Source organism: Herpailurus yagouaroundi, unplaced genomic scaffold (genome assembly GCF_014898765.1).
Source record: "Herpailurus yagouaroundi ecotype Mexico unplaced genomic scaffold, PumYag 195, whole genome shotgun sequence".
NCBI lineage: Eukaryota > Metazoa > Chordata > Mammalia > Carnivora > Felidae > Herpailurus > Herpailurus yagouaroundi.
In genome coordinates this window covers 10,728,719-10,743,369 of record NW_024412426.1, presented here as the reverse complement: position 1 = coordinate 10,743,369, position 14,651 = coordinate 10,728,719, and the positions used below count along the sequence as shown (strand labels likewise).

Below are 14,651 nucleotides of genomic sequence, written 5' to 3'. Positions count from 1 at the left end.
TTATTTTGGAAATCGATGGCATAGAATCACCCTTATATGTACAAGAAATATGAAGGGTGACCATGTGGCCTGTTTTATTCATGATAAATGTTCAAACTCAGATACCGAAGGTTTTAACTCAAGCATCTTGGCAAGATTTCACCAAGGAGAGAATGTACTCCGTGTCTACCACACTTCATGCACGGCACTGCACCCTCACAGTCCTCTTACATGAAACTTTAGATGTTCATGAAAATATCTCTGCAGAGTTTGTGCATGTGTCAGACTTGGTGCAAAGAGAGGACCCAGGGGTGCTAGAGCACCCGGCACAATAAATATGGATAGCTGGGTTGGAGAGAAGTAGTGGGAAGCAGTTATATCAAAATGCATCTACAGTGGCTACTGCCTGAGGACAGGGAAGGAAAAGCAAGGGGGTAAAGGCATTAGCACTTAGGGCTACCTGGGGTGCCTGGGTGGCTCAGTCAGTTAAGTGTCTGACATCAGCTCAGGTCACGATCTCACGGTTCGTGAGTTCAAGCCCTGCATCGGGCTCTCTGCTGTCTACATGGAGCCTGCTTCAGATCCTCTGTCCCCCTCTCTCTATGCCTCTCCTCTGTTCATTATCTCTCTGTGTGTCTCAACATAAATGAATGAACTTCCAAAACAGAAAATAAAAAAAGGACTAGATGTACCTGTGCAGACCTCTGACTGCCATAGCAGGTCCAGAAATTTCCAATTATTTCTCATGCAGAAGACCATCAAGATGCCTGGCACCCCTGGCCTCACCTCCTGAGGAGTCTGATTCCCTGTGTAGGTGTCCATCTTACCAACTGACAAGGCTTGGTCAGGTCCTCGGGTTACCTCACAAGAGAGTTCATTCTCCTCCAGGACTGCAGCCATGAAAAGATAGCAAGACGCTATGGAAACTCTACAGGGGACAACCCACGAGCTCAGAAATCTAGTGTTCAGGAGGGCCAGGGGAGGCATCTGGACAGAGGTTTGACAAGATATCAAGACTACCTTCAAAATGCTTTCAATAAAATCACATGTCCCAGTGTAATCTTCGGATGTCACCTGATATCAGGTGGAAGCCTGAGCAGCTTCATTAGTGGGAGATCGTGCCACCCACACCAGTAAGCACCTGCACATGTTAATTGGAAACATGACAATACCCAAGTTCATGTGCCATCCTTGCCTCCATGTCTCACTGGGGATCACCGAGGTAGGTGGATAGACAGTGCTGGGAAGTAGCAAAAACCCACAGAAACAGTCAGAATCCTGACCAAAAAAAAAAAAAAAAAAAAAGACTAAAAAAGACAGTAACAGAAAGTTGTTTCATGAAAAAATAACGGTGGCTCTCCAGGTACCCTTTGAGAGCGAGGCAGTGTTTGAGAAGCGTTACAACCCCACCAGTCGTGCACCAACCCACTGAGATGAACATTACTATTCTGGTCTTACAAATGATGACACAGAAGTTCACACAACAGATTAGAGGTGGAAAGTTGGGATCTGTCAGGTCAGCATGGCTCCCAGGCCACCCTGCCACCAAAAAAAAAAAACGCCAAAAAACTGTCCAATATGCCCTAGTCGTTGTTCTTGCTCGTCCCTGGCAATGCGGACTGTGACACCCAAGGGATCAGACACAGGTATAGGTCTTCAAAGGCAAGAGCAAATTTATTAATCAAATGACAACCCTTGTTTCCTGGCACTGACCTCTTTGGCTTTCATTTGATTCGTTAGCCTGACATCTCTCGGAGTCTAACGTCTGAGAGATCAACTTGGTGACACAGACTAGATCCTCTATGGCTCTTCTGTAAAAATGGCTACCATCAAAGCACGGGGGCTAATTAAGCTAACAGTTTCTCATTCTTTCCTCCCACCCTCCGCACCCTCTCCCTCTGCCTTGTCCTCCTTCCCTCATCTTCTTCCTCCTCCACTTTTTACCTCCTGCCCCATCTTTCCTTCCTCTCTTCCTTCACGAAGTATTTTTCCCATGGGCAGTATAGTAAAAAGGTATCTTGGCTCTAGGGCCAAGTCTTGAGTTTGAATCCAGATCTTCCAATAACTAACACACTATTTACCCCGTCTGTGCCTTACTTTCCTGGTCTATAAAGTTGGCATAACAATAGGACCTACCACTTAGGTTATTTTGTGGGTTGGATGAAAAATACGTGTATTGTCCTTAAAACAGTGTTGGCCCATGGCTCAGTTTATTCATTCAATAAATATTTATTAATTATCTACTATGTGCCAGGCACCATTCTAGGTTCCGGGGAGACAGCAAGGAGCAGAAACCAGACATATGTGCCTGCCTTCGTGGACTCTGCATTGGAGATAATCAACAGACACATACAGCAAACAGTATGTCACATGGAGGTAAAGGCAGTGGAGAAATTCAAAGCAGGTGAAGGTGACAGAGTGTGCCACGGGAGGTAAGGCAGATGGGGCATGGTATTAAGTAAGGTGGTTGGCAGAAGGCTGAGAAGGTGATGTTTCAGCAAGCATCTGAAGGGAGTGAGTGAGTGAGTCATTTGGCTATTTGGGGAGCAGTGTTCTGAGCAGAAGAAACGGCACGCCTAGCGTGTTCAGGGAGGTGTGGGTGGCTGGAAAGCAGAGGAGAGTGAGCAGAAAAAGATGAGGACAGACAGTTAAGGGACAGGCAGGGCTGGGATGACACGGCAGTCCCTGAAGGGTCGTGAGGGCCACTGTAAGGACGCCTGATTTTCCTCAAAGGGAGACAGGAGTTATGAACTTGGCTATGGAGTGCCTCCTGCATGCGTGGCACTGAGCTGGGCAAATAGCCACGAGTGTGATGGACAAGGGTCCCGCTCTCCAGCGGCTTACGTTCCACCACAGGAAGCAGCCAGTGTGACCGAGAGTGATGGGGGAAGGCAGCGGCATCAGAGAGGGCTCTCTCTCAGGAGCGAACGCTGTTGCCCATATCTGAAGGGACCAGCCACAGAGAACGAGCACGCCAGGCCACGGGAACATCTGGTGCAAAGGCCCTGAAGCAAGAATGAGCCTGGTGTGGTTGGCAGATGGCTAGAAGCTGGGCGTGGCTGGGTCTCAGCGAACAAGGGGGCAGGTCGGATGAGAGGAAGGTGGTCAAGAAGGTTGGGGGAAGATCACGAGAGTCCTCCTAAGCCACGATAAGGAGTCTGGGTGCTATCTTACAATAAAAGCATCAGAGGTTTTTAACCAAGGAAGCGGTATAATCTGGTGTGTGTTTTATGCGAATACCAGACTACTTGGTGGAGAATGGACTGTTGAGGCAAGGCTGGGGCCAGAAGCCAGTAAGGATGTTGTGGGAGTGGTCCAGGTAGGAGATGATGGTCGCCCATACCAGAGAGAACAGTGGAGAAGAAGGAATCGATTTAGAACATGTACTGGGTTCACGACAGAAAGATTAACAGGTGAGTGAACTGCTCTTCACTTCCGCCCTGGCTCAGGGCTGCGGTACTGAACATCCTGTCCCTTCTCTGATGAGACCCTCTGGGACCCGCGGGTGACACTCACAGGCTGAGCCTCTTCACCATGCTCTTCCGAGGCTTGGGAGAGGTGGCACTGGTGTCAGCAGCCGCTTCGATCTCGCAGGACAGGGCGTAGCTGGGGAAGAAGAAGGGAGCTTGTGAGGTCAGAGCCTGAGAACTGACGAAGCGACGGAAGTGCACACGGTCTGCCCGTTTTGTTTTAGAGGAAGTCTCTGACCGTTCAAGGTAAAGATACACACCATGTTGTTCCCCCACCAATCTCAGAGGGTGTGGACTTCATGGCCAAGTTTTAAAAATTTATCTGTGTGCTTCCTCCCCTCACCCCCACCCTGGCCTATGGACCAAGGCTGTTTAGGGCCGCATGCCTCGGAGAGGGACTGTGTGCTCTGGCAGCATTGAAGGCTGACTCCACTGCTTCCTGATCATTCTCATCCCGCTACTAAGCCAGGGGGAGAATTACTTCTTGTCTGGTACCCTCCCCTCATCACTTCATGTGTGTGTGTGTGTGTGCACGTGCTCAACTCTTTGTCTAAGAGAAATGAAAGAAGAGACTTTTGTAAACTATTTAATCTTTAACGAACAGAGGCAGTTATATTATTGGTAAAGATATGTTAAGTATGGTTTTTAAGTGCTGAAACAGCCTAAATTAAAAACGCTCCAAATTCGGACATCTATGTGCCAGGCAGATGTACGTAACTTCCATAAGCACAAGAGGAATTTATATGTGACTTGAAATGTCTTTTATGAAAGCTTGTAGCTCTAAATAGATGTACTTGGTTCTGGGTAGGTGAGGAAGGGTCAGTGTGGTAAATAGTAGCTCAGTAAGTCGTTAATTATGTGTACTTTTTTTAAACCTAAGGATGCATCCAGGTATTTGCTCATATGCAGGTATTCGTCGATAAAGGAATTTTTCAAATATTAGCTTAAGCTCTAGAGGTGGTTATAAATCTGACAGAAAAAAATAGGATATGTTTAGCAAGATTCTTCTAACCACTAAAAAGTCAATTATTACAATTAACAAAAAGTTAATTGTTAGAGCTGATATTGTGGGCCTAGACTTTCCGATCCAGACCACCAGCCATGATATGTATGTCCCCTATGTGAGAAGGACGTACACATAGAGAGAAAATTAACTCATACAAACTGATCATCAGAGCAGAAATGTAAAGAGAGGCAGTAACTGCTTTATTTTCTACATGGCAAAGAAAAAAAATCTTCACCAACCAATGAGCACTGAATCATAGGTTTTAATGTAACAGGGATTACAAAGGACCTCAAATAATCTATCTTCCAAATGAGGGAACTGAGGCATACAGAGGTTATGTGATTTGCCCAACCATTATACAACCACCTGATGAGTCTAGGTTGGAGAGTCAAGAAGACTGGAGTTTAAATCCAAACTCCATCACTGACTAGTTGAGTTATTCTCTGAATCTCAATGTCCTCATTGGCCAAATACTTATTTTGCTTTCAGTTTTGCTCTCCCTGATGGTAAACTTTCAAGGATATCTCCCAGTCTACAGCAGGGGTCAGCAAATATTTTCTGTAAAGGACCAGATAGTAAGTGTTTTAGGCTTTGCGGGCTATACGGTCTCTCTCCCACCTAATTAGCTGCCTTTAAAGCATGAAAGCAACCATAAATAAGATGTCAATGAATGGGCTGTATTCCAATAAAACTTTATTTACGAATACTAAAACTTAGATGTCAAACAATTGTCCATGTTACAATCTTCCCCTTTTTTTGAACTATTTAAAAATGTAAAAACATGTGGTGTGCCAGATATGACCTGTAGATTCCAATCTGCTAGACTACAGGGTAAAGACTAACACCCTTGCTGGGCCAACAGTCAAAGCACTGGAGTTAATGTCCTTTTCCATGTGTATCAACCAAGACTTTGAAAACTGTCCCTTGTGTCCCAGCCAACAGAATTCTCACTGTTCTTCCAAATGCCAACCATGTCAGGCCACCAAGCCTTTGCTCATGTTCTTCCCTCTGTACCGAATTTTCTTTCCTACTTCTCCTGGTGAAATCTTACCTTTTCCTTCACAGCCTAGCCCAAATATTTACCCCTTTTCGATCATCTTCCCGACCTTCCCTCATCCTGAAGAAATGTTCCTGCCTCCAGATCCCGTAGCAGTTTAGTTACCCACCATATTTCAATTTTTCATGAATCTGTCTCTCCTTCCCAGTTGAAAGCTCCCTGGAAAGCCGGTACCAATGAACAAAAATGACAAACATGGTGACAGTGGTGGTGGTGACCTTCACTTTAACAATGCTTTTCCAAATATGATTTCACCTAATCCTCACAAACAAACATTTTATAGATGAGTATGCTGGAGATCAGGCAGAAAAAGTGACTTGTTCAAGGTTACAAAGATAAATAAATGGTGGAGCCAAGAATGTGAAAGCACATCTTCTGACACATCAGTTCAGCTTTTCCTGCTATACCATTACCCTTCGGAGACGGAGGATCTAGAATCTGGTAGCTGGTCAATAAATAGTTGCTGAATAAAGGGGCAAGTGAGGAACTGGATGTAGTATTCCTCTCGCCAACGCCTTAGCTCTATCCTGACAGGCAATACATGTACCTACCTTTCCTCCTCTGTTAGAAGCTGCTGTCTCTGAAACCACTGGATGAACTTTTGGTCTGGGGTCATACAATAGCTGTTGCAGGCAGACTGTAAGAGTTTTATTTGGGCAATCACTTCGAATTCCTACAGCAGACGGAACACCAAAAAGAAAGTAAATAAAAAGGCCAACCAAATAGTGTATACATCTTTCCAACATGAAAACACACCACATTAGGATAAACAATGGAGAAAAACGTCGAGGAGAACTCTCAAGTACTGCCTTTCTTAGAAATAAAAGAATTGTGAATTTTAAGGGCGCCTGGGTGGCTCAGCTGGTTGAGCATCTGACTTTATTCAGCTCAGTTCATGACCTCACAGTTTGTGGATTTGAGCCCCGCAACGGGCTCTGTACTGACAGCTCAGAGCCTGGAGCCTGCTTCAGGTTCTGTATCTCTCTCTCTCTCTCTGCCCCTCCACCATTCACACTCTTGTCTATCTCTCTAAAAAATAAACATAAAAAATTTTAAAAAGAATTGTTAATTTTAACTCTAAATCCCTGAAGTCTTTGTATGTTTATTTGTCAATCCTCCCTTCTCCTTGAAAAAGCAAATTATATGAATAAAACAAGCTAGCAGAGCAACCCAAACTAGTTATTACCTAAAGCCACAGTGGCTTCCTTTTTCTCTTTTATGTTTTCATTCTAGGGAGAGAAAAGTTATTTTTCAAAGTTGTATACTTTCAAAGTACATTTCAAATTTCCATGACTATGTCCTAAAAGATAAAGGCAAAAATGAACTTTATGTCAGGAGGCTCCTAGGTTCCCCTTCCCCATCTTCTTCAACCCTTACCCCGCAGTAAATAAGTTTGGGTAGAGCTGAAAAGCTAAACAGTCTAGGGCCTCATAAACTCAAATGTTTGGATTTCCCGAATCCTTGGGTTTTTACTACTCCAGTAAATCCTTTAACTAAATCTTTTAAAGCTCAGAAGAGAAGCAAGTATATAATTATGTCCAGTATTATTTATACTTCTTCCGATGTTTCAATAAAGATTTTTTTTAAGTCAACAAAGGGTATAAGCTTTAGCTTTAATACTCAAATTTTCCAAAGGTTTAACATGCTAGTCTTAAAAGGAAAGAGAGTACCATCCAGGGTTATTCCCAAGTTCAAGGACAAAGATGGGTAACTCTGGAGGGCAATAAGTAAATTTGTTTTATCATTCCAGGACAGGACAGAAGAAATTCAACAATGAGCAGATTCTGTGGGCATCAACTTCCCATCCAATGACTTCAGCTCTTGGTCTCCATATCCTTAAGGAATATTTATCATCATGCTCTACTCTGCCAGGGACAGGAGACTTAAAGTTGCCTATGTTAGCGTATCTTGTTACCAGTGAGCTCAGCCTGGTTGGCTCCTGAAGTTTTGATTTTAACTCAATGTTCTTTCCTCCTGGAAGTTTCTCTGGCTGCACAAGTTGGGGAAAGATGCCCCTCCTACATATTCCTGTGATACCCTCTACTTCTCACAAGCCCTTATCTGCTGTATTATGACTTCCTTACTGTCTACCTTCCTCCTGGATTGTGAACTTTATGAGGGCAGGGGGCTCCGGGTTTTCTCTGCTGCAATCCCCAAACCTTTCAGAGTGGTCCACCCATGTTAAGTATGCCAGCAATATTTGTGGAATGAATGAATGAATGAATGAGTAAAGAACAAGGCATGCTGGGCGGGGGTGGGGGGCGGTGAAGGCATTATTTTGCTCATTCTCCTTTGAATCATTTACATATCTCTTCAAACACACTATTTTAACTCTAAAACCATAGTAAATTTTCAAAGCTCTGTTTTCTCTTTTTCAGAGCAGTGCAAAACTACCCACTATTCTATCCACAGAAACATTCAAGTTGACGTTGAACACCCCCTTCTCGTGTTGACAAGAAAGGAAAAGAATAACCATCCGCATGTTAACAGTGAAGATCCTCTCCTTTCCTCCCTCAGACCAAGAGTTCACCATCTTTATTAACTCTTCTATGTCATTTACTCTTATGAAGGCCCTTCTCGTTCACAGGGTGAACCTGTTGTTGCCCAAGCTAATTAGAAACACTGAGATGGGCGGGGCAGGGGGTGGTAAGGAAAGAAATGTGGGTTCTGGAGCAGCAGGACAGGGTTTGTGTCCTGGGTCCACTACCAGGAGACCCTTGGTCAAGTTGAGGAAGATAAAACCTACTTCACAGCACTCTGGGTGAGTAATACATAGGAAGGCACAAGTCACAATGGTATATGATGAATGCTTGATAGATGCTAATTGAAAACTTAAGTCTCCTCTTCTTTTTTTTTAATGCCCAGATGAAGTAAAATGGAAAACTACAGCCAAGACCTCTACTTACCCTTCTCCTTTTCTCAAAGTTTATCAGCCCACCCTGAAAGAAATTAAATTAAAAAAATAGTGACAAACCAAGCTACTTTGAAACACAGCCCTACATTGTCCCATGTCTCATTAAAATATATCACAGGGATAATAAAGTCACAATTATTAATGACACTACAATTTTAGCTCCTATGTAGGAAGAGAAGCAGCATTTGCTTCAAGAAAAACATTCTTTTAATTATAATAGGACAGGATAGGCAGACAGCCTTCTTATAAAATGTCTGATACTGGGATGCCTGAGTGGCTGAGCTTCTGACTCTTGATTTAGGATCAGGTCATGATCCCAGGGTCATGGGATCAAGCCCCACGTCCAGTTCAATGCTGAGCGTGGAGCCTGCTTAAAATTTTCTCTCTCTCTGCCCCTCTCCCCTGCCCACACATGTACTCTCTCTCTAAATATATATATATATATATATATATATATATATATATATATATATATGTAATATAAATTAAAAAGAAAAAGTCTGAAATTAGCTAAAGTAGTAATGATAAGGAAGTTACAATTCAGAATCCAAATATATTTGTAGAGCCAGTAAGGGCAAAAGCTTGAGTACATGTTCCATTACGCTTTATTTCTTGACCCAAAGCAACAAAAACAGACGGTCATTGACTCATACTGGAAACCAAATTGTCAATGGTTTATCAAAAGGGAAGTCCTTTCTACACAGCCTCACAAAAAACTTAAGTTTCAATTCTTCATCCTGCGGCTCCTGTTCTCAGTAGGCTGAATTTAACTTCTAGATCACTGGTCACTCCCCCCAAATTCCCCAATGCGAATGAGTGTTTCCTGAGATAAGCCGAGGCAGAGGACGGGAAGAGATAGAGCTCAGGAAATGCAAAATGAATGCACATGCCCACAACAGCACAAGGAACTCAGAAGTAGGTTTGTGCAAAACAACTGCCCCGCCTGCTAATTCTGATGGAGTAAAAGCAGGCTCATCTCATGAGATAACCAGGGAGGGGAGGTAAACTTAGATACACGAGCAATCCTTATATCTCATTTCAAATGTCAAATTTCTTCTCCACTTAGTATTTTATTACAGCTACTAACAAGTGGCTTAAATTTCACTTCTCTTCCCACTGAGAGAGAGAGAGAGAGAGAATGCATGCACGCATGCAGGAGACAGTACAAGAGCGCCTCGGGGCATCTGACTGCCTCCCTACCCCACCAAGTGGAATATAAAGACAGATCACCCTTCAGGCCCACGTGCCAAAGTCCTACTCAACATAAGGTCTTTCTCACACCCGCTGCTTCATGAGGCCTTGCTGTCACCCCCGCGTGTGGAACTGACGGTGGCCTGCTTTCTTCTCTCACTGCATTTCTGTTGGAAATCTTACTACTTCCACAGTCACTGCCTGCTTCGATGTAGAGCTCCCACTGAACTGTGGGCCACTTACTCTTCTTTGTATTTCTCGTGGCACTGAACACAGTGCCAGATACATAATGGCCCCTCAACAGACACCAATTAAGTGAATTTCTCTCTTGGGTACCCGAGTCACCAGGTGCACACGACTCACCTCAATGTAGTCCTGAAGAGCAGTGTCAAGCATGGTGAGGTCGGTCAGGAAGGTGCCCAGGTAGGGCACAGTTCCCTGCATCACGCCCTGAAGAGCAAGCACAGCAAAATGGTCTTTGTCGAGACTGAAAAGTTGAAGGGTTTCAACAGCCTCCGCGCGGAGGCGAATGAGCCTATTGTTGGCCAAACAGGGCAAGTGACCATTCATAGATGAAAGCGGCAATCTCTGAATGGCCAGGTAGGCTTTGACAACATCTGGAGAAAAGTTACCGTCCATTCAAGACCTGACTTGGGGCCATTAGGGCTAACCTCCATGAATGAAGTTTTTAAAACTTCTAAAAAAGACAGGCATTCTATCACCCAATCTCTAACTTTCAAAGTTATGAAAACAAGCCTTACAGCCAGGAGATCATACAAGTAGGTTCGAGGGTGTTCACAGAAGGATTCATATTGTGTGCACGCTGTTCAAGGGATGCCTTTTCTCTTTCAGAGTGTGTGGATACTCCTGGTGGTTTGGAATGGCCTCACCATCGGTAGGAGTGGAACGCCATACACTGAAGGAGACTGGATGCCACAAGACGGTGGAGTGTCACTATTAAAATGATCTCTCGGGCTAGACTTTGTGGCTCACTTCCAAAGTACACAGGTGGCACAGGGAAAACTAATAACTTCAAAGTGGAAAATCTGGCAAAATACTACTTTAACCAAGTGACTAAGGCGAACATCACCCACGACACCACACGTCACACACTTCTTGATAGGATGTGATGAGAATGGCACTTTACCTCTGTGATAGTCCTCGCCCAAACCCATAACCTCAGCATACTCACTAGAAAACAGCACAGACACACTCTTACTGTGGGCCATCCTAAGGATAACAAGACAGTATTCCCTAAGACTGTCAAGGTCATGAGAAACTATCACAGAGCAGAGCAGACTGGGGAGACAGGACCGCTAAACGCGGTGTGGTTCCCTGGCCAGGCTCCCGGAGCAGAAAGAGCATACTAATGCAAAAGTGGTGAAGTCCAAACAGAGTCTGGATTTTAGTTCACAGTAGCATGCAGGTGTTAGTGCCTTAGTGTCGACAGATGTGCCACAGTGAGAGAGGGTGTTAACAATCGGGGAAACTGAGTGAGGGCTTCACAGAAACTCTATGTATTATCTGGAACTTTTCTGTAAACTCCATAATAAAAAGTTCACTTAAAAAAAAATTGTCCCTTGGAAATGAAGGTAGAATCACTGCGACTGCAGATGTACACAGTATGGATGTCACCAAATTTCCTTTGATATCATGTCAATTCTCCCTAAGACCACTGAGGCACTAACCATTCTGAAGAGAAAATAAAAAGGGGCTTGCAGGGACACCTTCTCCTCACATCATTCAGGCACATATGGAAGTTCTGGAAGAAAACAATGTCTCAGCCAGGGCAAGACCAGGCTGCTCCATGTGAGGCTGGCTAGGAGATCATACATGTTCGAGAGTGTTCACAGAAGGATAAAACTCTAAGTAGGAGTTCTTGGCCAGAACTTCCGGCAGAGGTTCACCTTGAGGACTCATTCTCAGAGGCAGTTTTGTCCTTCCCTGTTATGAGCACAAGGTCTCAGCCTGAACTAAAATAATTTTTTTAATAGCTATTTTTAACTTATCTTTGGACAACCAAAAAAAAGTCTGAAATGCTGTGAAATGTTTTACCGGCTTTATGTTACAGAAGAGTCCTATCATTCAAACTCAACATTTCTGATTTATGTCCAACCTTCCGAAGAGGAGAAAGGTTGTCAGTCTTTCATCTCCTCTCTCTGGTTTTCCCCCTTCCATGATAAAAGAAGAGTTTTTAAAATAAGGCTAAAGATGGCAACTATCTCAGTCTTAAGGAGGAAGGTACGGTGCTCCTTTCAGTACTGAAAAACGAGGGGAAAAAAAAAAGGTCTGGTTAGTCCTTGGGATTAGTATGGAAAGTGGAAAATGGAGAGGGTTTCGAACAAATGAAAAGATCTGCCAGTATGTGGACCAAGTCCTCCTGGGAGAAGACACTTTCCTCAGGTCCTGGGTCACCATGTGTCCAAAGTTGACTAGAGGAGGCATTCCTGTTGGGGAACTGAAGCCCAGGAGGTCCCAATGCCAAGGTAGCAGCAGCTTCCAAGTGCAGAAGTGGATGGAGGAAGCCAGCAAGAGGGAAGGGAGCCTACCTGCGGCAGACTCTGCCTTACCTCTAGAAGAACAAACGCTCCAGAGAACGCTCAGATTTGTGACTCTCAGTGTTTATTTGCCACTGGGTCAGATGGGAGCGGGAGTGACAATGTCTCTGCTACAGACCTCCCAGGGTTGCTGAGAATACACGAAGTAGAGGATGGAGACCGTTCTTGAAAGCGGGGGCATCCTGTAGACGGGGTGCCAGGCAGGAGCCCCACCGCCCACATAGGGCTGCCTTCTGATGGACCCTCGGGGAAGACCGGGGGCCATACGTACCATGTCCTTCTGGAGCTGAAGCCTCCTCTGAGTCCGCTTCTGGTTTTCTTTCACACTGCTGTCCAGGTTTGCAAATTTTGAAGTTCCTTCCTACGACACAGAAGCACACACAGAGGAGAGTGATGGAGAAGGCCACTAGGAAGAAACACAGGGGCCTCTAGCTTCTGGTACAGAACCTCTGCACAACCACCCGGTGCCACGCAAAATGAAGAGGCCTCCAGCAGGCTCTGGGCTGAATTTATAGAAATGTTTGGCTGGCTTGTTGCAAGTGGTCTGATTGCAGTAAGGTCTGCTGGCCTCCGATTATCCTGTTTTCCCCCTGCTTTGTAAGAAGAACCCTGACTTCGGGGATAACATCAATGGTCAATAGAAGGCAGGCAATTCCCAAAACGGGAGACCATTTTTACATATCCCGAATTTCACTCAGAGTAATCACATGTCCTGGAAATGAAGATCGCTTCCTCAGTACATTTTGTGATTTCTTGATCTGGGCCTGAAATACATGTGCCAGCATTCTGTGAAAGAAAAGGGATGATTTCTGTGGTATTTCTTAGCTAAAGGAAACTTTTGTACCGGAAGTTTTCTGAGGAAGTCCAGTATCATGGTGCGGCACTAATCTATGAAAGCCAGACCTTCACACATTTTTCCCCCATTTTTCTCGGCCAATCCATCCTCGCAAGTTGCTCCTCAGGTTTGGAACTCTTACAAGTCAATCCTTCCTCCTGGCGCCTGAGGGCGGACGGCTACCCTTTCTCTCCTCCTGTCTGTTGTTACAACAAACTCTTCCACAATAGTGACTAAACTCCAGTTTGCTGACTGAACACAGTGTTTTGGTTTTGTGGTTTCAAGGTCTTGTTAAGTTCTCATTTTCCAGGAACTGTATGAATGGGGGGCAAATTTCACAATTCAGTTGGGCATAAGCTCTACAGTAGCTTTTCCTCGGTCAGTCTTCCTGGGGTTTATAATATCACCACGGCATGTGACCTTTCCCTGCCACATGCTGCAAAAGCATCTTTTGCAGTGACTTGGCCTCTCCGATGTCAGCGAGGCACCAGTGGCCTCTATCATTCACCTGCCTTAACCTGGGTCCAGAACCTGCAGTGACTCATGATCTATTGCAATTCTCCCTATTACAAATAATAACAAATAATAATGAGGAGCGGTATCATTTAACGAATGCCTACTTAAGAGTTTTATCCTGGGGAATGAATGAAAGTGGCCTAAAATGTGCCATTTCCCATGCTAGGTGGTGATGAGCCCTCCCGTCTTCTGAAGAATTTGCTTGGAGTGAGAAATCATTTCTGTCTGACTTGAAGGTAAGTGTCCCTTTCCTGTGTGAGTCCCTCTGGTTCCATTCCAGTTTGTCAATTGTGTGCAGAAATTATTGAAGATATATCTAAAACTCTTAAGAAGGATTTCTGACAGGTTAAAAGGCACCTGAGAGCCACAGAATAGCAGAGAGAGAAGGGAAGAGCGCTCAGGACAGCGCTCCTTTCTGGGAGCAAGCCAACAGGCTTGCTCATTTCATGACCTCGCGTTTCTAGACAGTGAGATTCCACTCCCGGCTGAGTAACTCAAGAGACCGACTGGTGCCAGCTCTCCCAGATGAGGCGCCAATTGAACACCTACTACTTGCACCTCAAACGGTGTCAGTTTTCTCCTTCTTTGCCCCAAATCCTTCGCTCCGCAGCTCTTACACCACCAATCCCTTGAAACTCCCTGGAACTTTTCACAGGTTTGCTGATGGCCTCACTCCGGCTCCTTAGGCTCCTCTGCCGGCCATGCTCAGGCTCTTAGTGCCTCCTGGTTCTGCCAAAGTCACCTTCTTGTTTTGCACTACATTCACATCTTTGGAAATGCTACCCTTAATGACTGCCCATGTTGGGATGAGTTCCAGATCTCTCTTTCTTTCTCCATCAACCTCCTTCTTCCTTCTTACATTCCCTCCCCCTCTGTTTGGTATCTGTCCTCCTGCACCTCTCTCTCTTTCCCCTTCCCCTCCCTCTCTAGTGAAAATTTCTCACCTGAGTCCCACCGTCTCTCCACCTCTATCTTTGACAGAGGTCGGCTGCCCTCAGCCATCCTGTTCCTGGGCCTCAGAGGGGTCTCTTCTACCAGGCTGCTCCACAGGCACTGGATTCTTCTCAATCAGCATTGCTTACGTGGTAGCCCAGAAATTAATGGTAACTATCTGAAAGGGCCTTC

At 44.9% G+C, this 14,651-nt stretch overlaps 1 protein-coding gene across 4 annotated transcripts in view; it reads right to left on the bottom strand.

The window, feature by feature from the left end:
• The window catches only part of RGL1 (ral guanine nucleotide dissociation stimulator like 1), a 258,991-nt gene that overhangs the window by 17,296 nt on the left and 227,044 nt on the right, over positions 1–14,651 (bottom strand). For all 4 annotated transcript variants that reach the window (XM_040446563.1, XM_040446566.1, XM_040446564.1 and 1 more), the window contains 5 exons: positions 12,447–12,536; positions 9,981–10,067; positions 8,419–8,451; positions 6,064–6,185; positions 3,496–3,585 (listed from right to left, as the gene is read on the bottom strand). In XM_040446563.1, coding sequence (XP_040302497.1) covers positions 3,496–3,585; positions 6,064–6,185; positions 8,419–8,451; positions 9,981–10,067; positions 12,447–12,536 — 422 coding nt within the window. The remainder of the gene's footprint in view (positions 1–3,495; positions 3,586–6,063; positions 6,186–8,418; positions 8,452–9,980; positions 10,068–12,446; positions 12,537–14,651) is intronic.